Genomic DNA, 24,340 nt, shown 5'->3' on the forward strand with positions numbered 1-24,340 from the left:
TATTACCATCTGACCAGGTAATGACCAGGTTATTACCATCTGACCAGGTAATGACCAGGTTATTACCATCTGACCAGGTAATGACCAGGTTATTACCATCTGACCAGGTAATGACCAGGTTATTACCATCTGACCAGGTAATGACCAGGTTATTACCATCTGACCAGGCAATGACCAGGTTATTACCATCTGACCAGGCAATGACCAGGTTATTACCATCTGACCAGGTAATGACCAGGTTATTACAATCTGACCAGGCAATGACCAGGTTATTACCATCTGACCAGGTAATGACCAGGTTATTACAATCTGACCAGGTAATGACCAGGTTATTACCATCTGACCAGGCAATGACCAGGTTATTACCATCTGACCAGGTAATGACCAGGTTATTACCATCTGACCATGTAATGACCAGGTTATTACAATCTGACCAGGTAATGACCAGGTTATTACCATCTGACCAGGTAATGACCAGGTTATTACCATCTGACCAGGTAATGACCAGGTTATTACCATCTGACCATGTAATGACCAGGTTATTACCATCTGACCACGTAATGACCAGGTTATTACCATCTGACCACGTAATGACCAGGTTATTACCATCTGACCATGTAATGCATAGCTGACTGTAAAGTAAAGCATAACCAACAGGTATTTACAATGAGAAGTAATATAAGAGCATGCCAAGGAGAGGGGAGCTCCACACAGTTACCTCCAGGCCTTCTGTGGCATGTCCAGATGGGACAAGTCAAACAGACAAGAGAGGACACATTAGAGAGCATGGCACGTATGAAAGAAAAACCTGGACGCAATCAACAATGACATTACTGCTACGATCAGAGAATATATCTACAACATGGTGAGTATGTAAGGTGAGTATGTAAGGTGAGTATGTAAGGTGAGTATGTAAGGTTTGTTGAGGCAGTATATTCAGTATTTAGCCTCTCTCATAGCCCACCCACCCACCCTGTCTAACGACCACCTCCCCTTGTAAAGTTGAAGGTTCAAATCACCAGTCTGGGTTTGCGTTCTGCGTGTGGCCGGCTCGCTCTCCCCTTCCTCCGTTATCGTAGTGACACTGATGTCATAATCCACACCGGGCTCCAGCCCGCGCACCGTATAATGGCCCGTCGACGAGTCCACCGTATCCATGATGATGGGCAAACTCTCGCCCGACGCCATAACCGTTACCCGGTAACTGGTGATGGCGGTGACGTTTACCAGGGCGGTCCAGCGCAGGCCCACAGTGGTGTCGGTGACGTCGACAAAGTCCAGGTCGTTTAGCTTGGGCACGTCTGAGAGGTTTGAGTGCAGAGCGAGGCGCAGGCAGAATAAGACATACAGACACAGAAACCATAGCAGACAGACAGAATCAAAGCAGATGAATGAACGTTCCTGGTGATGCATAGCCATACACAGTGGGACAGACAGCACAACACCCTGTAGCAGAACAACAGTAGCCATGCTGGTAAGAGTTAGATTATCAGACCCATAAATTACGTTGACTAGATCAATGACAGGAAAGGATGCTCATGGATTTTCAGAGAAATGGTTTTTCAACCGGCATATTCAACTGATATCCTCAATGAATTAAGAGCTCTACCTTCTCCATGCATATCTTACAAACAAACAGCCATGGAACATAATCACAGTTCAGCCAATGACCATGTTAGCCTGGACAGTGTGCAATTGAGGCATCACAACGGACAAAAGACAAACATGTACTGCAATGGTAATTCAGAATGAACAACTGGGGATTTGTACTGAAATGAAGAGTGATTTTTAGGAATTATCCTTCAGTGAAAAGTGCTTTCAGCGTGATCAGCCGTGACAGTGTGTTTTGCTGGCAGGGAGATTCCGTACTTCAGAGAGAAGCCAGACTGGGAGGGGGAAGTTGGGCCTGTCCAGGTACCGGAGTGTGAGATGGGAATACATCGGAGTTGGGAACGGTGAATATAAGAAGGGGTGGCAGAAGTATCCAATCGTACTTCAACCTTTCCTGGCCACGGATTGAGAAGGAAAGCTATCCAATAAACTCACACACGCACACACACACACACACACAGAGGTGTGCAACACACCATAGTGAACACACACACACATTCAAACACTCCCCTTAAAATCAACCAATAGCGAAGACAAAACCATTGAATGTGTGTATCTGTGTGTGTGTTTATGTGTTGAATCTGTGTTTAATGTGTTGTATCCCTGTGTGTGTGTGTGTGTGTGCGTGTTTGTGTTGAATCTGTCTGTGTGTGTGTGTGTGTTTATGTGTTGTATCCCTGTGTGTGTGTGTGTGTGTGTGTGTGTGTTTGTGTTGAATCTGTCTGTGTGTCTGTGTGTGTGTGTGTGTGTGTTTGTGTTTAATCTGTGTCTGTGTTTATGTGTTGAATCTGTGTGTGTGTTTATAGTTTTGTGTGTCTTTCTATCTGTCGGAGCAACAGAACCACCAGCTCCACAGCAAACAGACACTACCTGATCCAGAATCAGTCTAACCCTTCAACACAGCACAGCTCAACCTCAGCCCATGCTCAGGTCCACTGATCTGAAATCAGCTGTGTGTAGCTGGGTGAGACAGCCAGTCCTACCTTGGGTGACAGTGGTGGACACAGGGACACTCTCCAGGTTGTCTTTGACAGTGTAGACAGAGACGTTGTACTCCACTCCTGGACTCAGGTTCTCCAGGATTAACTGGTTCTGGACCGGCTGGACTAACTCCTCCAGGGAGTTTCCTCGCTTCCCATTGGTCGGGGTGCATGTCACTCTGTAGCCTGTGATGTCTGTAATAATAATAATAATAATAATAATAATAATAACAACAACAACAACCCAAATAACAATAATCATCCCAATAACAATAATACAATTATAATTTGGTGGGTGCTTGTATTTCATATATGTACAAGTACGAATTATACGCATGTGTGAATTGGAAATGTGTTTTTGCATATCCCATCTCCCCCTGAGACAACCTCAGAGAGTGGGGTCATGGCCAGGGTCTGTTGGGGGAGGGGACAGGAGGGCAGAGGAGACAGGGAAGTGAGCAGCCGAGTTAACCAACTTAGATCTGCCAGGATTTCATGGACGTACTTGTAACCATTCAAAAGAGAGAGAGAGACAGAGACACCGACAGAGAGAAGCCTTGTTCCTGCTGGCACAACGTTCTGAGGAAAGACAAGGTCCAGACAGAGTGATCCAGAGCCACAGTGAGCCTGTCCTGGATCCTGGGCCTTGGGCAGTGTGTCGGTGGTGTGGGCTGTAGGAGGGAGCAGAGTCAATATTTACCTGGCGTGTTGGCGCCGCCCCACAGGACAGTCAGCTCACCCGTGTCCGCGTTGGACTGCGTACTGAGGTCAGTGGGGGGAGACAGTTCTGGAGGGGAAGAAACATCACTTAAGTCTATACGTGGTAAAAGAACACCCTGTGGCACATTTAAAAAAACGACAGACTACCTTACATGGTTAAAGTAAAATGACTGCAGAAACCTAAAACAACTCATTACTCCCTAACTGTACAAAATCTATATAGATTAGTTTTTTACCCCAAAATGCCTGCAGCAACAACACGTCTTCCTTGGAAAAAGGCATTCTGACCTCAATAAAATAAATTGTTGACCGGAGTCTCTCTCTCTTTCTTGGTTACTTACGAGTGACAACGTTTTTAGTGATGGGGTTGCCGCGGTCACGTCCGTTGATAATGGGCTGTACACTGTAAGTGTACTCAGTCCCAGGGGTCAGGCCTGACACAGAGATACTTCCTGAGTCAGAGGTCACATCCCTGGGTGACTCTCCTCCCTGACTGGGTCTCACAGACAACCTGAAGCTGAACCTGCTGACCGGGGTCCAGGAGATGATGATGGAGGTGTCGGTCACATCAGTGGTGAAGCGAGGGGCATTACCCATCTTTGGGGCTGAGGGGAGGAGAGAGAGAGTGAGAGAGAGGGGGAGTGAGAGACAGCAAAAGAGGGAGAGAGAGAAAGAGAAACAGAAAAAAAGAGAGAGAGATGGGGGAGGTGGAGAGAGACAGAGGTGGTGGAGAGAGAGAGAGAGGGGGGTGGAGAGAGACAGAGGGGGGGGGTGGAGAGAGACAGAGAGAGGGGGTGGAGAGAGACAGAGGGGGGGGTGGAGAGAGACAGAGGGGGGTGGAGAGAGAGAGGGGGGTGGAGAGAGAGAGGGGAGTGGAGAGAGAGAGGGGGGGTGGAGAGAGAGAGGGGGGTGGAGAGAGACAGAGGGGGTGTGGAGAGAGACAGAGGGGGTGTGGAGAGAGACAGAGGGGGGTGGAGAGAGAGAGAGGGGGTTGGAGAGAGACAGAGGGGGTGTGGAGAGAGACAGAGGGGGGTGGAGAGACAGAGGGGGGTGGAGAGAGAGAGGGGGTTGGAGAGAGACAGAGGGGGTGTGGAGAGAGACAGAGGGGGTGTGGAGAGAGACAGAGGGGGGTGGAGAGAGAGAGGGGGGTGGAGAGAGACAGAGGGGGTGTGGAGAGAGACAGAGGGGGGTGGAGAGAGACAGGAGGGGGGTGGAGAGAGAGAGGGGGGTGGAGAGAGAGAGGGGGTTGGAGAGAGACAGAGGGGGGTGGAGAGAGACAGAGGGGGGTGGAGAGAGACAGAGGGGGGTGGAGAGAGACAGAGGGGGGTGGAGAGAGACAGAGGGGGGTGGAGAGAGACAGAGGGGGGTGGAGAGAATATAACATCAGTGTTTTTTCTTTTTTCTGCTTCATAATTAAAATAAACTCAAATCTGGAGTTGAATTGATCAATAACATTTAAACACCTTGCCACAAGCTCAGCAGAACAGAAGACGACAGTACTCAACAGAAGACTACAGTACTCAACAGAAGACGACAGTACTCAACAGAAGACGACAGTACTCAACAGAAGACTACAGTACTCAACAGAAGACTACAGTACTCAACAGAAGACTACAGTCCTCAACAGAAGACTACAGTCCTCAACAGAAGACTACAGTCCTCAACAGAAGACTACAGTACTCACAGGTGGTGAAGATGCCATTGACTTCCTCACTCAACACGTTGTCCTGCTCAGAGTGCAGTTTGACGGTGTAGTCTGTGTCGGGGCGGAGGCCTCGCAGAGGGAACTGGGTCTGACCGCCGGGGATTCTCTTCTGGGTTGGGCTGGAGCCTTCCACGCTCAGGAACAGACGGTAGCCGCTGATGCTAGCCCTGGGAGCCTCCCAGATCACTATCACACTGTCCTCGCCGATGTCAGTGAAACGCAGGTTGGTGGGGGCGTCGGGCTCTGACAGGGGTAACACACGTAGGGGTACAACCACAGTATATCTATGAGAATCTCAGTCTATCTGCAGGTTTGAAATGGACGACACTGCAGTCGGACTGCTCAGCATCACTGATCTACCAAACCTTCTCACATAGAGTAACGACTTAGAACGCGATGCACCTCGACTTACTCAAACGGATCCCCTCAACACGCTGTTAGTGTCTGCACATGTATACTCACTGGTGGCTCTCTCTCCCGTCAGCGGCTCGCTCTCCACTCCTCCGTTGATGGCGTAGATGTTGAAGCGGTACAGGGTTCCGGGCTGCAGGTGGGTGATCTCTGCGTACGTGTTGGCCGTCATGGGCAGCTGCAGGGGCCTCTGGGGAGTGTCACCGGGGGTAACGGGGGCGAAGGTCACGCGGTAACCCGACACCTCGCTGGGAGGGCCGGTCCAGGTGATGTAGATTTTCACGTCAGACACCTCGTAGAACTGAAGGTCGGTCGGGGAGCGGACTTCCTCTGTGGACAGGAAGTAGGAAGTGGTCCGTGAGTTGACTGAGGTCATCTTGTGTGTTGATGGCCTATTGCCTTGTGTTGCGGTGCAAGAAAGAAGGAGTCAGATGAAGTTGAAACTATACGCTGATCTAAGGTCAGTGTTGGATTGTAATGTGAAACATACTTCCACTTTACCAGCTGAGAGGAAGTTGAAAAGACAATGCCAGACAGGAAATTGAAAATGGAGAAACTCTGCTGTCAAGATGAGAAGGATTTAGAGCTGAAGGGAGGATAAGAATCAACAAGAATGACCCAGATAGCGAGTGTGTGTGTTGTTTTTTTATGTGTGTGTCTGTGCGCGTGCATGTGTGTGAGTCTGTATCTTTCTCATGTGAAAGTACTTATATCAGTGAGGGAGGTGAGAGAACCAGTCTGACAGGCCCAGTCCAGAACCAAACAGAGGAGAAACCCTACCCCAGGTTCCATCTGGCCCTACATGGCTAGCCCAGAGCCCTAGGCTCCTCCAAGCTCACACTCTACCAACTGTCACTCACAGCAGGGACTGACTCCACCCGAGAGAGAGAGAGAGAGACAGAAGCACTCCCCTAGAAGGTACAATGAAATGGCTCCATGGCTTCAAACTATAATTTTACTGCCTGGGGCCAACACTCTCAGAAGAAAAGATGCGATCTAGAACCTAAAAGGGTTCTTCGGCTGTCCCCATAGGAGAACCCTTTGAATAGGAATGTAGCTGTATAGGAAATGATTGATTCTAATGTTGGAAGGGTGATAAAGTGCATGCCAAAATCAACTCAAAGTCAGTTCAAACCAAGTCTGAGGTAGAAATGACTGCAAGCCAATTCAACTGGAGGACATTGGTCAATGGCCTATGCTCCTTATAGGAGCCATGGGCTGAAGTCAAGTAAGTCAAGTCTGATGTTGTGTTATGGTTAGAGGGTTAGGGTCATGTTTGGTTCTGTTGTTCTGTATGCTGTCCAGTTCTCTACCTGGTGCTGGCTCTCCGGCCGTGTTGACCTGGACGAAGATGGGCTCGCTCTCCTGGTTCTCCTCCACAGCGTAAATGCTGATGTTGTAGAGCAGGCCAGGTCGAAGGTCAACCAGGGTCACGGATGTCTCAGTGTCTGGGAGGATGAGCTCGGTGCTGCTGCCCTCTACTGACGGGGTGAAGACCAAACGGTAGCCTGTGATGGGGGCCTGGGGCTTGGACCAGCTGATGGAGATAGAGGTTTCTCCCACCTGGTTGATCTGATGTTCAGCAGGGGCATCAGGAGCTGAGGGGGGATAAGGAGCACTGGATTTGTATTTATTTATCTTTTATTTCACCTTTATTTAACCAGGTAGGCCAGTTGAGAACAAGTTCTCATTTACAATTGCGACCTGGCCAAGATAAAGCAAAGCAGTTCGACACATATAACAACACAGAGTTACACATGGAGTAAAACAAACATACAGTCAATAATACAGTAGAAACAAGTCTATATACGATGTGAGCAAATGAGGTGAGATAAGGGAGGTAAAGGCAAAAAAAAGGCCATGATGGCGAAGTAAATAAAATATAGCAAGTAAAACACTGGAATGGTAGATTTGCAGTGGAAGAATGTGCAGTAGAAATAAAAAATAATTAGATTAGAGAACAGAAGAGGTCAATGTATTCCTGTCAGAGAGTGAATTATGATGGTGAAGGGTGAGGGTGATGAAAGGTGAGGGTGATGAAGGGTGAGGGTGATGAAAGGTGAGGGTGATGAAAGGTGAGGGTGATGAAAGGTGAGGGTTATGAAGGGTAAAGGGGATGAAAGGTGAGGGTTATGAAAGGTGAGGGTTTTGAAGGGTGAGGGTGATGAAAGGTGAGGGTTATGAAGGGTAAAGGGGATGAAAGGTGAGGGTTATGAAGGGTGAGGGTGATGAAAGGTGAGGGTTATGAAGGGTAAAGGGGATGAAAGGTGAGGGTTATGAAAGGTGAGGGTGATGAAAGGTGAGGGTGATGAAGGGTGAGGGTGATGAAAGATGAGGGTTATGAAGGGTAAAGGGGATGAAAGGTGAGGGTTATGAAAGGTGAGGGTTTTGAAGGGTGAGGGTGATGGAGGTGAGGGTTATGAAGGGTGAGGGTTATGAAGGGCGAGGGTGATGAAAGGTGAGGGTGATGAAAGGTGAGGGTGATGAAGGGTGAGGGTGATGAAAGGTGAGGGTTATGAAGGGTAAAGGGGATGAAAGGTGAGGGTTATGAAGGGTGAGGGTGATGAAAGGTGAGGGTTATGAAGGGTAAAGGGGATGAAAGGTGAGGGTTATGAAAAGTGAGGGTGATGAAAGGTGAGGGTGATGAAGGGTGAGGGTGATGAAAGGTGAGGGTTATGAAGGGTAAAGGGGAAGAAAGGTGAGGGTTATGAAAGGTGAGGATGATGAAAGGTGAGGGTTATGAAGGGTGAGGGTGATGAAAGGTGAGGGTGATGAAGGGTGAGGGTGATGAAAGGTGAGGGTTATGAAGGGTAAAGGGGATGAAAGGTGAGGGTGATGAAAGGTGAGGGTGATGAAAGGTGAGGGTTATGAAGGGTGAGGGTTATGAAAGGTGAGGATTATGAAGGGTAAAGGGGATGAAGAGTAAAGGTGATGAAGGGTGAGGGTTATGAAGGTTAAGGGGATGAAGAGTAACAGTGATGAAGGGTGAGGGTTATGAAAGGTAAAGGGGATGAAAGGTGAGGGTTATGAAGGGTGAGGGTTATGAAGGGTGAGGGTGATGAAAGGTGAGGGTTACGAAGGGTAAAGGGGATGAAAGGTGAGGGTTATGAAAGGTGAGGGTGATGAAAGGTGAGGGTAATGAAGGGTAAAGGGGATGAAAGGTGAGGGTTATGAAAGGTGAGGGTGATGAAGGGTGAGGGTGATGAAAGGTGAGGGTTATGAAGGGTAAAGGGGATGAAAGGTGAGGGTTATGAAGGGTAAAGGGGATGAAAGGTGAGGGTTATGAAAGGTGAGGGTGATGAAAGGTGAGGGTAATGAAGGGTAAAGGGGATGAAAGGTGAGGGTGATGAAAGGTGAGGGTGATGAAAGGTGAGGGTGATGAAAGGTGGGGGTTATGAAGGGTAAAGGGGATGAAGAGTAAAGGTGATGAAGGGTGAGGGTTATGAAGGGTAAAGGGGATGAAGAGTAACGGTGATGAAGGGTGAGGGTTATGAAGGGTAAAGGGGATGAAGAGTAACGGTGATGAAGGGTGAGGGTGATGAAAGGTGAGGGTTATGAAGGGTAAAGGGGATGAAAGGTGAGGGTTATGAAGGGTGAGGGTTATGAAGGGTGAGGGTGCTGAAAGGTGAGTGTTATGAAGGGTAAAGGGGATGAAAGGTGAGGGTGATGAAAGGTGAGGGTGATGAAGGGTGAGGGTGATGAAAGGTGAAGGTTATGAAGGGTAAAGGGGATGAAAGGTGAGGGTGATGAAGGGTGAGGGTGATGAAAGGAAGGGTTATGAAGGGTAAAGGGAATGAAGGGTGAGGGTGATGAAAGGTGAGGGTGATGAAGGGTGAGGGTGATGAAAGGTGAGGGTTATGAAGGGTAAAGGGGATGAAAGGTGAGGGTTATGAAAGGTGAGGGTGATGAAAGGAAGGGTTATGAAGGGTAAAGGGAATGAAAGGTGAGGGTTATGAAAGGTGAGGGTGATGAAAGGTGAGGGTGATGAAAGGTGAGGGTGATGAAAGGTGAGGGTGATGCAGGGTAAAGGGGATGAAGAGTAAAGGTGATGAAGGGTGAGGGTGATGAAAGGTGAGGGTTATGAAGGGTAAAGGGGATGAAAGGTGAGGGTTATGAAGGGTGAGGGTTATGAAGGGTGAGGGTGATGAAAGGTGAGCGTTATGAAGGGTAAAGGGGATGAAAGGTGAGGGTGATGAAAGGTGAGGGTGATGAAAGGTGAGCGTTATGAAGGGTAAAGGGTATGAAAGGTGAGGGTGATGAAAGGTGAGGGTGATGAAGGGTGAGGGTGATGAAAGGTGAGGGTTATGAAGGGTAAAGGGGATGAAAGGTGAGGGTTATGAAAGGTGAGGGTGATGAAGGGTGAGGGTGATGAAAGGAAGGGTTATGAAGGGTAAATGGAATGAAGGGTGAGGGTGATGAAAGGTGAGGGTGATGAAGGGTGAGGGTGATGAAAGGTGAGGGTGATGAAAGGTGAGGGTGATGAAGGGTGAGGGTGATGAAGGGTGAGGGTTATGAAGGGTAAAGGGGATGAAAGGTGAGGGTGATGAAAGGTGAGGGTGATGAAAGGTGAGGGTGATGAAAGGTGAGGGTGATGAAGGGTAAAGGGGATGAAGAGTAAAGGTGATGAAGGGTGAGGGTTATGAAGGTTAAGGGGATGAAGAGTAACAGTGATGAAGGGTAAAAGGGATGAAGAGTAACGGTGATGAAGGGTGAGGGTTATGAAGGTTAAGGGGATGAAGAGTAACGGTGATGAAGGGTGAGGGTTATGAAGGTTAAGGGGATGAAGAGTAACGGTGATGAAGGGTGAGGGTTATGAAGGGTAAAAGGGATGAAGAGTAACAGTGATGAAGGGTGAGGGTTATGAAGGGTGAGGGTTATGAAGGGTGTGTGAAAGCTGGTATAATACCTGTGGTCTGAGAGGTGGTGAGGATGAGGGTGGGTTCTCCCTGAGGGGAAACCTCATACACGTTGACGTTGTATCTACGGCCAGGCAGGAGGTCACTGATGCTCACAGAGGTGGTGGTACGGGGCAGGTCTGATGGACAGAGACAATCAATCAATCAATTAAAACATCAATCAACCAATCGGGCTAGTAACCAATTAACACATTAACCAATCAACCAACTAACCAATAAAATAATGGTCTATACTGCAGGAGTAAGACTGGAATAAACTGGAAAACTCTTCTGGATGGTCTATGCTGCAGGAGTAAGACTGGAATAAACTGGAAAACTCTTCTGGATGGTCTATACTGCAGGAGTAAGACTGGAATAAACTGGAAAACTCTTCTGGATGGTCTATGCTGCATGAGTAAGACTGGAATAAACTGGAAAACTCTTCTGGATGGTCTATGCTGCAGGAGTAAGACTGGAATAAACTGGAAAACTCTTCTGGATGGTCTATGCTGCAGGAGTAAGACTGGAATAAACTGGAAAACTCATCTGGATGGTCTATACTGCAGGGGTAAGACCGGAATAAACTGGAAAACTCTTCTGGGTGGTCTATACTGCAGGAGTAAGACTGGAATAAACTGGAAAACTCTTCTGGATGGTCTATACTGCAGGAGTAAGACTGGAATAAACTGGAAAACTCTTCTGAATGGTCTATGCTGCAGGAGTAAGACTGGAATAAACTGGAAAACTCTTCTGGATGGTCTATGCTGCAGGAGTAAGACCGGAATAAACTGGAAAACTCTTCTGGATGGTCTATGCTGCAGGAGTAAGACCGGAATAAACTGGAAAACTCTTCTGGATGATCTATGCTGCAGGAGTAAGACTGGAATAAACTGGAAAACTCTTCTGGATGGTCTATGCTGCAGGAGTAAGACCGGAATAAACTTGAAAACTCTTCTGGATGGTCTATGCTGCAGGAGTAAGACTGGAATAAACTGGAAAACTCTTCTGGATGGTCTATGCTGCAGGAGTTAGTCCAGTAAATGTTGGAGTTACTCACCCAGGACCTGCGGTTTGGCTCCGTCCTCACTCAGCTCATACTCCACTCTGAAGCCTGACACGGTGTCGGAGGCTGACACCCAGGAGATGATGAAGCTACTGGACGTGATCTCTGTCACCGACTCAGACGTGTCCACCACGGGAGGAGGCTGGGTCGTCTCACCCTCAGAGGTCACCCCAACTGGACAAGGGGGGGGATAACACATTAATAAGACTTCATTAAGATTTGTAGGAGAGAAAAAGAGACAGGCTTGTGAAAGTGTAGCTATATAGAGGAACCAAAGAGACGGACACAGTGGAATCAACGGTCGGTGTAACAGTAATACACCCAAAACACACCCAGTTGGGAGACTTACAGGAGCCGTAGGTGGTGGTGAAGTCAAAGCGGGTGACCTCGCGGCGTCCATAGCGCAGGATGCTGATCAGCTGACCCTCATAGGTAATACCTGGCCGCAGACCAGCGATGGTGTACGAGTTCAGGTTACCTGGGATGGTGGCCTCTCTCCAGGGGGCGCGGGTGTTTTTCTACCAGGGGTCAAAGGGCAGAGAACAGAAGGGAGAGGTCAGGGAGTGAACTTCAAAGATAGCAAGGGTCAAAGTGCTGAATACATCATGGTGATACGAACCAATTTCTATCTGACGTACTGTATATATATATACACACACATTACTTCAGATACAAATGGGTACAAATATATATATATATATATATATATATATATATATATATATATTTAACCTACAGTGTCAGGACTATGAATGAATGAGATGATATGGAATGAAAAACGGTGGGCAACATTCACAGTCTGCACTACTAAGACTCATTCCAACACTCTCTCCAAGCCCAGCCTATGGCTAATGTGGTCACTGGCATTGACTCTCTGGCACCCTGTCTCTCTGCCCCTCCCTGCTTCTGGGGACATTCAACTTGGCTTCGGACGATCGGAAAACTACAGATTCTTCACAACGAGAGAGAGAGAGAGAGAGAGAGAGAGAGCGAGAGAGAGAAGGAATAGCGGACCCCCATCCAAAACATACAAACCACTACCACTTAGCAGGAAATATGTTTGAATGAAATAAGGGGTAACAGCTTGGCAGATCAGGGCCTCTTCAGAGAGAGTGTGAGACGAGAGGAAACTGGATTTTTCCTTTAGGAGAGAAACACACAGCATTTGTACTGTAGCTGGATGTTGAGGGTCGTTTGTGACCGTCCGATATCATTTGGATCTATGTGTATGTGAGTGTGTGTTTTTCAGGCGAGTTCAAGAACCCCCCCACAACCTTGTTTTTCTGTGCTCAAAACCTGTCCTCTTCTTCAGAGTTGACACACAGACAACTAAATGTTGAAACCTCCTGTTTGGGCACTGGTTTACTCATTACTTTTCAGCAACACTTTCAGGAATGGAATAGGAACATCCACTTCAAGTGATTCAGGATTTTTTTTAAAGAACGTCATGTGAAAAACAGTACCTGGAATAACTTGTTTCCACTTTGGATATCGGATAATTAAAAACAGGTATACTTCAAGAGAGTATGTTCAACTCTTGTGGTACTGCTTCCTATGAGACAGTCAGTCCACCTCTAGTGGCATAGGGCTTCAAGGGCTATCGAGTGGTGCAGCGGTCTAAGGCACTGCCTCGCAGTGCTAGAGGCGTCATGACAGACTCAGGTTTGATCCTGGGCTGTATCACAACCGGCCGGGATCGGGAGTCCCATAGGGCGGTGCACAATTGGCCGAGCGCTGTGAAGGGGTAGGCCGTCACTGTAAATAAGACTTTATTCTTAACTGATTTGCCTAGTTAAATAAAATTGTGTGGCCGCACTACCACCAATGACCAGTGTCTAGGATGAGCAGTAGAGAGCCACTTACCACTCTCCACTTGAGGATATACTGGGTGATGTGTGAGGAGGCTGGGGCGTTCCACTGGATGGGGTGGGAGTCAGGCTGCTTCCCTGCCTCTGTGATAATCACCTGGACTGGGCGGTGGCCACCTGGGGAGAGAGGAGGAGGAGGAGGAAGAAGAGAGAGTATCTTTTATTAGAAGTCTGTAGTCTACGATCAAGCCAAATGTCACAGACAAGATGGTACTGAACAAATGCTACGTATTCTTCTTGAACAACTTTATATTAAGGTTCTGTAAATAAACACACAATTGTTAAAAGTCACATTCGCTTTTCAGTGTCAATTGGTTCACTGTTCACACCAGACAGACCTGGTGTGACCAAAAAAGGTCCTAGACTAACTTGTCAGTACAGTGGATTGGATGGAAACTAGTCCGAACCAGAAGTCGCTCCACTCTCTGGTCTCAACCAACTATGACACCCACTGGGCCTGTAAATCACTAGGTGTCTTCAGTGTCTGAAATCGCACCAGGGCAATATGTCCACCCCCACTCACTCACATTCACTCACACACACCATACATACAAACACCTCCCTGTCACAGGTGAGCAACTCGCAGCAACAGCAAGGAGTCATTTGACCTGCACTCTTAAGGTCCCTGGCCTGCACCAAACATAACTCTAAACAATCAAAACATACATTTATTCCTCTGTATCTGTAACAGGCCACATGGGAAAACTAGGGCAGGATAACAGGGTGCAGGATTCAGAACTTAGACGGGGGACAAAGTGTTTCAGAACACTGCATCAAAGTGGCCAGTTGGTAACTCCTGGTTGGTGTGGTCTGAACACAGCTCAGCTGAGCTTTTCTGATTGCCACCGTCACCTATAGAGCACTGGCTCAGTGCAGGACGAGCCAGTGCTGTGAGGGGCCTCTTAGGAGGTGGAGTTGGGACTGTTTCACCCAAAGCGTGTTACCACCCAGTGGATTGAGAGAGAGACAGGAAGTGTGCGCAGGTAATTAAGTCCCCCAACCTCTCGGCCCTCCCTGCCCAGCTGGGTAGAACAACAATACTCAGCCTCTCAGTAGGGGAGAGCCAACAAAGACCTCCGAAACTACAAAGACCCACAGAGGGAGGGGGGGGGGGGGGGGGGGGGGGGGGCGAGAAAGGTGGACGGACGCACCCCTCTCCATTTGCTCCACATCAACGTTTAGCAGTCCCCTCCCCCCTCCCTGCAGAGGTGGTGAAGGGGTGACACACCGCCCCCTCGTTTCATTTGAAAGGGCCTTTCGATAGAGGGGGAATGGAGGGTATTTAAAGGAGGGAGTGAATGGGAGAGTTAAAAAGAAGAGCTGACAACGAATAACTCCCAGCAGGTGTCCCAAGCGTAAAGAGAAGGGGGTGGGCATAGACGGCGAGGGAGGGGTAATGTCAACATCCCACTGAAGACAGCCCTGACCTGGGTTAACTGCCCAGAGGACACACTCAGACAGTTCCACTTATGCTTCACTGGTCACACTTCTGTTAGCCAATCAGACTTCTCTCCTTACCTGGGAAGGTCTGCTGTGGCTCGCAGCTCATCTCACCAATACCGTTGCCGTAGCAATAGCAGCGGTAGAGGACTTGGTGGATGGTTTTGTCCCAGGTCTCTCCAATCTGATAGAACGCCCTGCTTTCAGGCTCCTGGCATTGGTCTGGAGGGAGAGAGAGAGGAGAGAGATAAACTCTCATATCTACTGGGTGAAATACCACAGTGTGACATCACAGCAGCAAGATTTGTGACCTGTTTCCAAAAGAAAAGGGCAACCAGTGAAGAACAAACGGGAGAGAGACAGAGAGAGGAGGGGAGAGAGAGACAGAGAGAGAGAGAGGAGGGGAGAGAGAGACAGAGAGAGAGAGACAGAGAGAGGAGGGGAGAGAGAGACAGAGAGAGGAGGGGAGAGAGAGACAGAGAGAGAGAGAGGAGGGGAGAGAGAGACAGAGAGAGGAGGGGAGAGAGAGACAGAGAGAGGAGGGGAGAGAGAGACAGAGAGAGACAGAGGAGGGGAGAGAGAGACAGAGGAGGGGAGAGAGAGACAGAGGAGGGGAGAGAGAGAGAGACAGAGAGAGAGAGACAGAGAGAGGAGGGGAGAGACAGAGAGAGAGAGACAGAGAGAGGAGGGGAGAAAGAGAGAGACAGAGAGAGAGAGAGAGGAGGGGAGAGAGAGAGAGAGAGAGGAGGGGAGAGAGAGAGAGAGAGAGAGAGAGAGAGAGAGAGAGAGACAGAGAGAGAGAGAGACAGAGAGGGAGAGAGACAGACAGACAGAGACAGAGACAGAGAGGTGAGAGAGAGAGAGAGAGAGAGAGAGAGGAGGGGAGAGAGAGAGAGAGACAGAGAGAGAGAGAGAGGAGGGGAGAGAGAGAGAGAGACAGAGAGAGAGAGAGAGGAGGGGAGAGAGAGAGAGAGAGAGACAGAGAGAGAGAGGAGGGGAGAGAGAGAGACAGAGAGAGAGAGAGAGAGGAGGGGAGAGAGAGAGAGACAGAGAGAGAGAGGAGGGGAGAGAGAGAGGAGGGGAGAGAGAGAGACAGAGAGAGAGAGAGGAGGGGAGAGAGAGAGAGAGAGACAGAGAGAAAGATGAGGGGAGAGAGAGAGAGAGAGACAGAGAGAGAGAGGAGGGGAGAGAGAGAGAGACAGAGAGAGAGAGGAGGGGAGAGAGAGAGGAGGGGAGAGAGAGACAGAGAGATAGATAGGAGGGGAGAGAGAGAGAGACAGAGAGAGAGGAGGGGAGAGAGAGAGAGACAGAGAGATAGATAGGAGGGGAGAGAGAGAGAGAGAGAGAGAGAGAGAGAGGAGGGGAGAGAGAGAGAGAGAGAGGAGGGGAGAGAGACAGAGAGAGACAGAGAGAGAGAGAGAGAGAGAGAGAGAGAGAGAGAGAGAGAGAGAGAGAGAGAGAGGAGGGGAGAGAGACAGAGAGAGAGACAGAGAGAGAGAGAGAGGAGGGGAAGGAAAGTGATTCAAATTCCTGCTGCCAAAGATCTCTTTAGAATTTCAGCCTCCTCTTGGATAGAACGGGCCAGAGGTGTGATAAGGCTTTATTGAAGCTCTGAAGAGAAACCAGAGAGAAACTCACCGATGGCGTCGCACTTCCAGCGCCCGCGTCCCTGTCCATAGCAGGTGCAATTCATCATGTAGCCCTGGTCATGGAGCTTGGTGAAGGTCTGGCTCACCTCATAGGTCAGCCCATCCACAATGCACTGGTCTGGGGTACGAAGGAGACAAGATGTTTTAATAATGTACTGGTCTGGAGGAGGAAGGAGACAATGGGTTTTAATGATGCACTGGTCTGGAGGAGGAAGGAGACAATGGGTTTTAATGATGTACTGGTCTGGGGTACGAAGGAGACAAGGGGTTTTAATGATGTACTGGTCTGGAGGAGGAAGGCGACAATGGGTTTTAATGATGGACTGGTCTGGAGGAGGAAGGAGACAAGGGGTTTTAATGATGTACTGGTCTGGGGTACGAAGGAGACAAGGGGTTTTAATGATGTACTGGTCTGGGGTACGAAGGAGACAAGGGGTTTTAATGATGTACTGGTCTGGAGGAGGAAGGAGACAAGGGGTTTTAATGATGTACTGGTCTGTGGTACGAAGGAGACAAGGGGTTTTAATGATGTACTGGTCTGGAGGAGGAAGGAGACAAGGGGTTTTAATGATGCACTGGTCTGGGGTAGGAAGGAGACAAGGGGTTTTAATGATGTACTGGTCTGGGGTACGAAGGAGACAAGGGGTTTTAATGATGTACTGGTCTGGAGGAAGGAGAGGAGACAAGGGGTTTTAATGATGCACTGGTCTGGAGGAGGAAGGAGACAAGGGGTTTTAATGATGTACTGGTCTGGGGTAAGAAGGAGACAAGGGGTTTTAATGATGTACTGGTCTGGAGGAAGGAGAGGAGACAAGGGGTTCTAATGATGTACTGGTCTGGGGTAGGAAGGAGAGGAGACAAGGGGTTTTAATGGTGTACTGGTCTGGAGGAGGAAGGAGACAAGGGGTTTTAATGATGTACTGGTCTGGGGTACGAAGGAGACAAGGGGTTTTAATGGTGTACTGGTTTGGGGTAGGAAGGAGACAAGGGGTTTTAATGATGTACTGGTCTGGAGGAGGAAGGAGACAAGGGGTTTTAATGATGTACTGGTCTTCCAGTTGTCAAGGCTACTGGGTCTAGAACCAGGTAATGACAGTACAACTCCTATGACTGTTGTCTAACAACACATAAGAGAACAGGTGCTAGTAAGGCGGTAAGACCTTTGAGTTGGGAGTAGGCGATGCAGCTCCACTCTCCGCGGTTGTTGCCCAAGCAGGTACACTGCATCATGTGACCCAGGACATCGTGGCGTTTGTCCCACTGGTCTCCCACACGGTACATGACCCCGTCGTTGGTGGTGCAGGCCTCCTCGTGGGCTGGACGGAGGAAGAGAGGGGTCAGTGAGGGGCTGTGTGTGCGTGTGTAGGTGGCATGGATAATCTCTTTTGGAACTGAGACAGATTTAGTTTCCAGACAGACTCTGGACCCATGCCAGGGTGTGGGTCCTATCCTCTGCCCAGTGGAGCCAAGAGTCATTCATAATCATTCTAACAGGCTCTTATAGAGGCATTACTCAGCCCTCTTCATGGCCGCCCCCCCTCACTTAATAGCTTTTAAAGACCAACTCATTAACTGCCCATTGAACCTCTGACGGCTCTGTAGACCGTAAGTAACCCTTTCAGTTAAACAGTCATTCTTACCATCTGTAAGGGCAACATCAGACGGATGAAGACAAGCCTAGTACATTTATCTTGATAAGACCTCTGTCAAATAGAGGAATTCAGTGAATGTTAAAGACATTAGCCCACCAGACCTTCCCACGCCCACCATACAGAGCCTGAATGACCTTTCAAAAGAGCGATCTTACCTAACAATAGTCTTGTTTGCATGCCAGTAAAGATGGGCTAGTCAATGTGCCTGACTGCAACTGTGATTGTTTATTGTTTGGTGTGAGGGCCTGAGACAGGAAGAGACATGTGAATTGACAAATCACACACATACTCACCAGCCATGGGGCAGAATCCGTAGCGCTGCTCTCCTTCGTAGTTGGTTGTGGTACCGCACCACCTCATGCCGTCGCGGCGCCCATCGGCGGTACAGTCAGTGTAGTTACGCCCGTTGTAGAGGAAGGGGAACTGGCACAGGGCACCATTGGAGTTACCCCCTCGGGTCGACACCAGGGCTACAGAGCAGATCAAACTTTCAACAGTTAGATATGCTGCTATCTATCTTGCTAGCTACAGTATATATCTATCTATCTATCCATCTATCTATCTATCTATCCACCCACCCATCCACCTCCCTCCCTCCCAGACTCACAGTTCTTCTCGGTACAGAAGGAGTACTGCTGGTCTCTATGGTAGTCAGAGGTGGTGCTGCACCACAGCTGTCCATCAGTACGTCCCTCTGAGGTACAGGAGTAGTAGGTCTTATCCATGAACACAAAGGGGAACACACAGGCCTGGCCTTCTGAGTTCCCACCGTACACCTGGCTCTGGCCCTCTGGAGGGTAGGGAGAGAGAAGGGGAGGCAGGTTTAGACCAAGTTAGGTGAGTTGAGACAGGTTTAGACCAGGTTAGATGAGGTGAGACAGGTTTAGACCAAGTTAGATGAGGTGAGACAGGTTTAGACCAGGTTAGATGAGGTGAGACAGGTTTAGACCAAGTTAGATGAGATGAGACAGGTTTAGACCAGGTTAGATCAGGTGAGACAGGTTATACCAAGTTAGATGAGGTGAGACAGGTTTAGACCAGGTTAGGTGAGGTGAGACAGGTTTAGACCAGGTTAGGTGATACAGGTTTAGACCAGGTTAGGTGATACAGGTTTAGACCAGGTTAGGTGAGACAGGTTTAGACCAGGTTAGGTGAGGTGAGACAAGTTTAGACTAGGTTAGATGAGGAGAGGCGGTTTTAGACCAGGTTAGATCAGGTGAGACAGGTTATACCAAGTTAGATGAGGTGAGACAGGTTTAGACCAGGTTAGGCGAGGTGAGACAGGTTTAGACCAGGTTAGATGAGGTGAGACAGGTTTAGACCAGGTTAGGTGAGACAGTTTTAGGCCAGGTTAGATGAGGTGAGACAGGTTTAGACCAGGTTAGGTGAGACAGTTTTAGGCCAGGTTAGATGAGGTGAGACAGGTTTAGATGAGGTGAGACAGGTTTAGACCAAGCTAGATGAGGTGAGACAGGTTTAGACCAGGTTAGGTGAGACAGTTGTAGGCCAGGTTAGATGAGGTGAGACAGGTTTAGACCAGGTTAGCTGAGGTGAGACAGGTTTAGATGAGGTGAGACAGGTTTAGACCAAGCTAGATGAGGTGAGACAGGTTTAGACCAGGTTAGGTGAGGTGAGACAGGTTTAGACCAGATTAGATGAGGTGAGACAAGAGGTAAGACAGGCCTTGACTATGGAAATATACTTTTTTGAGACACAACCTTTTACTTTTAGTCTGAGTTAAGACTCACCCTTCTCCTCACAGCTGACGGCGCCAGTACCCTGGCAGGTACACAGCATCTGCTTGCTGCCCTGGGTCCTGATCCAGCGCATGCCCACGTGGAAGGTGGCGCCCGAGTCCGTGCGGCAAGCCCCCTCCTGGGGGGGTTCGGGGAGGGTGGAGGGCTGGTGGAGCTCCGTCTGGATGGTCACACGAGTACTTCCTGTACCTGTTCCTACACCTGTTCCTGTACTAACACCTGTGCCTGCGCACCAGGAAGACAAAGAGACATGTATTTACCAAGGTGGTAACTTAATCGGGGAGGACGGGCTCATTGTAGTTGCTGGAACAGAATTTATGGAATGGGTTTGATACCATTCCATTCACTCCATCCCGGCCATTATTATGAGCCGTCCTTCTCCCACCAGCCTCCTCTGTTACCTATATATTAATTTATAACCTGTATGTCAGTGTATAACCTGTTCATTTAATTATGTATGCATTTAAATATATATATTTTTATTTTTTTAACCTTTATTAAACTAGGCAAGTCAGTTCTTATTCTTATTTACAATGACGGACTACCCCGGCCAAACCCGGACAACGCTGGGCCAATTGTTCTCCGCCCTATGGGACTCTCAATCCCGTCCGGATGTGATACCATCTGGATTCAAACCAGGGACTGTAGTGACGCCTCTTGCACTGAGATGCAGTGCCTTAGTGAGTGTGTGTAAAACACAAGAGGGCTGACTCACCAGTAGTGGCAGAGTGTCTCTCACACTTCCACTCTCCTCTGCCATTTCCTGTACACAGACACTGGAGTTGGTGTCTGTTAGCATCTGTCTTGGTCCATGTGTCTCCGATGCGGTAGGAGGTCTTGGTGTCCTGGTCATTACAACGGTCTAGAGAAATAAGGAAAGGAATGATGAGTGTGTGTTTAAGTGTGTTTGCGTTTACATGAGTGTGTATATATATGTGCTTGCGTGTGTGTACTTACTCCTAGAGGTACAGGTGATGCGTCCGTTGCCCTCCCCCAGACAGGTGCAGTCGATCATCATCCAGCCTTGGTACGGCTTCTCCCAGGTCTGCCCCACCACGTAGGATGCTCCACCTGTGTTGTCGTAGCAACGCTCCGCTGCACACAAACAAGTTCCAAAAATGTTGTTATTATTGTAACCTAATTATCCATCACCTTCTCCAAAGGGCCTGTGGGTTTGATGATGGAGTTACAATCAAGTTATTTTCTAGTGGAACAACAGGTTACATCTCCATCACTTCCCTTCTCTGTCCCACATCTCTCCTGTGAAACCTCCTCACGCGCAGGTGAATCTTGGAAAGGTATTTTCAGAATAAGATTTATTTCGACAGTGCGCACATCTCCATCTCTTCCAGAATAAGAGTCCCAACAAAAAATCTAAATGGCAATGCCATAATAAAAGTCTCAGATACACATGACATGTTTCTGATTATAGAAGATATATTTCTAATTCCAAAACCATGCCTACATTATCACCAAATCATCTTCACCATTAGGGCCTACCTCCATATGAGTCACCTCACCTAACTTTCCATGAAAACACTCAACTGAGCTAAATCAACAGTTATGGGGCAACGTTTGGGCCAGAGATGACTGTTATGGCCTTCAAATATTTACAATGACATCTAGCACTATTTCCAATAAATGACTCGAAGAAGGACTTTGGACTGCAGTTTGATTGGTTTAAGGACATCCCCATATTAAGAAAAATGTTTATCCCAACAACCCACAGGCCACACATTCATTCCTTTCAGATTACATCTAGTCTCTCTTCTACTAAAAGGACTCAGACAGACAGACACATACAGGGTTTACAGGTCCTCAGACAGACAGACACATACAGGGTTTACAGGTCCTCAGACAGACACTCACACACGGGTTTGCAGGTCCTCAGACAGACAGACAGACAGACAGACAGACACATACAGGGTTTACAGGTCCTCAGACAGACAGACACTCACACACGGGTTTGCAGGTCCTCAGACAGACAGACACATACAGGGTTTACAGGTCCTCAGACAGACAGACACTCACACACGGGTTTGCAGGTCCTCAGACAGACAGACACATACAGGGTTTACAGGTCCTCAGACAGACAGACACTCACACACGGGTTTGCAGGTCCACTCTCCCTTGCCGTTTCCCAGACAGACGCAATCCAGCATGTAGTCTCCGGTCTCGTGGGGCCTTCTCCAAGTGTCCCCGATTTTGTAGGATCTGCCTCCCTCGTGGCAGCGGTCTGGAAACGAAAAGACCAAACATCATTATTCATAAACATCAACGTACTACATAAGTGCACAAATAATACTATACGGGTTGAAGGGCAACTCACTTCCGATTGTGCAGCTGATTTTGCCGCGGGCGGAACCGATGCAGGTGCAGTCCCACATCATGCCGTCCTTCGCCCTCTCGTAGGTCGCACCCACAGGGTACGTCTGGTCGTTGTATTTGTCATAGCAGGTCTCCTCCCCTGCAGAATGCACCAGAGAAGAGTTTCAACATGTGGCCTAAACGTTTGAGATAAACGAAGCAACTTCTGTGCGCAATGGCAAAAGTGCCAAAAAGGGAGCGCACGGATGTTGTGCAAAAAAAACGAAAGAAATTGCCTACTTCATTATAAATTCAAGTCTGGTGCTCCAGCTCACCTTGGGGTTTTGTTTTACATTTGATCCCTGACGCTCCGTTGCAGGTACAAAGCAGTGTACTCCCGCGGTAAGCCTTCTCCCATTGATCGTTTAGTCTGTAAGAATGTCCGTTCTCATCGCAGCCTGCAAGATGATGGAGACACACACAAAAGAGCCATGAGTCCTGAGCAAATTCGGCGCATGAAAGGTTAGCTAAACACCCATATGCAATACATGTACAGTAGTGATTTAAAAAAATATATATCTTAGATGTCCTTCATTAATGGAATTGTAACTACAGTTGTTAATGACAAAGATGTGGGTTCAAGGTGCATTCAAATGCTTTATCTAAGGGGAAAAATATCACATTAAGAGCAAGTCTACATACCTTGAGCAAGGGGTACTGTGTCTGCGAGTTCGGGGTAAACTTGTTCCTGAGCTTGTCTCTTGTTTTTCCCTTGGTTCTTTGGCATACAATGGACCGCGCTGCTTACGCACAGCGCAACCAGCAGCCCTGTCACTGGGCTACCAGTCATTTTGGTCAAGTTAAAAAGAAACAAAAACAAGACACTTTTACGTTTCCAGTTATGTCCTAAGTAAAAATAAGAACGATCCAGGTGCTGTGAAGTTGACCGTCAGGAGCGGATAGTATTCTCTCCCCTTGCTTTCCAAATATTACCCAGTGCTGCTTCTCCCAGCGGCTACTTTGACCGCCTTTCCTGCAGCAGATGCGATAGACAGACTGGAGGGATGCGGACCGTTTTTATATGTGAGCACATAAGCACCGTTTGGGGAGGAGCAATGTGCGTCTGGGTCCAGGGGAGCAACACAGACTCGTCACTTACCAACCATCCTAAACCGCAGACCCAGACCAAGAATGAAAACTCACAAACAGAGTACAGCACTAACACTCTGAGGCTGGGCTGGGTTGTGCAACCTGGACTCAGACGTCGACATAACACAGTAAAAAGTAAACCTGTGAAACTCAAATTAGTATATGTTACATTTAGTATGGTATTTATTAATTTGTCGTTGTCCATCATCCATTTTGTAGGATATGTTATGAATTACAATTCATATGATATGTTACGAATTACAATTCATACAATATGTTACGCATTCCAATTTGTTGTGGTTAACATTAGCTACATGGCTAACGTTAGCTAGGGTTATGGTTAAGGTAAGGGTTAAGGTTAAGGTTAGGGTTAGGGTTAGGGGTTAAGGTTAGGAGTTAAGTTTAGGGGAAGGGTTAGCTAACCTACTAAGTAGTTGCAACACAGAGACATTCCTCCTTTCGTTTTTGCCTTAAGTAACCTTCTGTCTTATGTAACCAATCAAAACGTAACACATCATACTCATTAGAGCATCACAGATTTACATTTACTATGTAATGTATTTGAGGCCAGGCTGGATAAATAGGCCCACTGCAAAATTAACCAGAGTTATTTTATTCACATATTTTACCAAATGTATATGAATCGAATCCGTTAGATCTGAAATAGACTGCTTACAGGGTAAGGAAACCCATGTGTCATTTTGTCATTTGGGTGAACTATCCCTTTAACACAAAATGCCTACCCTCAGACAAATGTCTACCCTCAGACATAATGCCTACCCTCAGACATAATGCTTACCCTCAGACAAATGCCTACCCCCAGACAAAATGCCTACCCCCAGACAAAATGCCTACCCTCAGACAAAATGCCTACCCTCAGACAAAATGCTTACCCCCAGACAAAATGCCTACCCTCAGACAAAATGCCTACCCCCAGACAAAATGCCTACCCTCAGACAAACTTCAATTTATAGGCCTAATGATAATGACAGCCTAATGTTGATAGGCTAATCATGCTAAACTGGTCCTTTACAGAACAGTCAATGTGACCCACAATGACTTAGCTATCAAACATGGGCAATTCAAGCGTTAAACGAAAAACAACAACAGACTAAAAGTATAACGATAAAACT

General features: G+C 48.1%; 1 protein-coding gene across 5 annotated transcripts in view; it reads right to left on the minus strand.

The window, feature by feature from the left end:
• LOC110528732 (fibronectin) overlaps nt 1-23,124 on the minus strand; it is a 36,643-nt gene extending 13,519 nt beyond the window's left edge. For 2 of the 5 annotated variants that reach the window (XM_036951296.1, XM_036951293.1), the window contains exons 1-23: nt 22,761-23,124; nt 22,394-22,516; nt 22,081-22,218; nt 21,856-22,002; nt 20,709-20,846; nt 20,467-20,613; nt 19,743-19,976; nt 18,602-18,784; nt 18,288-18,464; nt 17,503-17,658; nt 16,332-16,460; nt 14,772-14,915; nt 13,249-13,370; nt 11,735-11,903; nt 11,380-11,559; nt 10,334-10,462; nt 6,741-7,025; nt 5,479-5,757; nt 4,996-5,259; nt 3,653-3,916; nt 3,292-3,378; nt 2,595-2,786; nt 1,020-1,301 (exon numbers count right to left, since the gene is read on the minus strand). In XM_036951296.1, the coding sequence (XP_036807191.1) occupies nt 1,020-1,301; nt 2,595-2,786; nt 3,292-3,378; nt 3,653-3,916; nt 4,996-5,259; nt 5,479-5,757; nt 6,741-7,025; nt 10,334-10,462; nt 11,380-11,559; nt 11,735-11,903; nt 13,249-13,370; nt 14,772-14,915; nt 16,332-16,460; nt 17,503-17,658; nt 18,288-18,464; nt 18,602-18,784; nt 19,743-19,976; nt 20,467-20,613; nt 20,709-20,846; nt 21,856-22,002; nt 22,081-22,218; nt 22,394-22,516; nt 22,761-22,908 (4,117 nt within the window). In that variant the 5' untranslated portion in view covers nt 22,909-23,124. The remainder of the gene's footprint in view (nt 1-1,019; nt 1,302-2,594; nt 2,787-3,291; nt 3,379-3,652; nt 3,917-4,995; nt 5,260-5,478; nt 5,758-6,740; nt 7,026-10,333; nt 10,463-11,379; nt 11,560-11,734; nt 11,904-13,248; nt 13,371-14,771; nt 14,916-16,331; nt 16,461-17,502; nt 17,659-18,287; nt 18,465-18,601; nt 18,785-19,742; nt 19,977-20,466; nt 20,614-20,708; nt 20,847-21,855; nt 22,003-22,080; nt 22,219-22,393; nt 22,517-22,760) is intronic. The other 3 variants (XM_036951294.1, XM_036951297.1, XM_036951295.1) reach the window with 3 other exon arrangements.
• Between the last annotated feature and the right edge of the window lie 1,216 nt (nt 23,125-24,340).

The sequence above is a fragment of the Oncorhynchus mykiss genome, chromosome 18 (assembly GCF_013265735.2).
Source record: "Oncorhynchus mykiss isolate Arlee chromosome 18, USDA_OmykA_1.1, whole genome shotgun sequence".
In the NCBI taxonomy this organism is placed as follows: domain Eukaryota; kingdom Metazoa; phylum Chordata; class Actinopteri; order Salmoniformes; family Salmonidae; genus Oncorhynchus; species Oncorhynchus mykiss.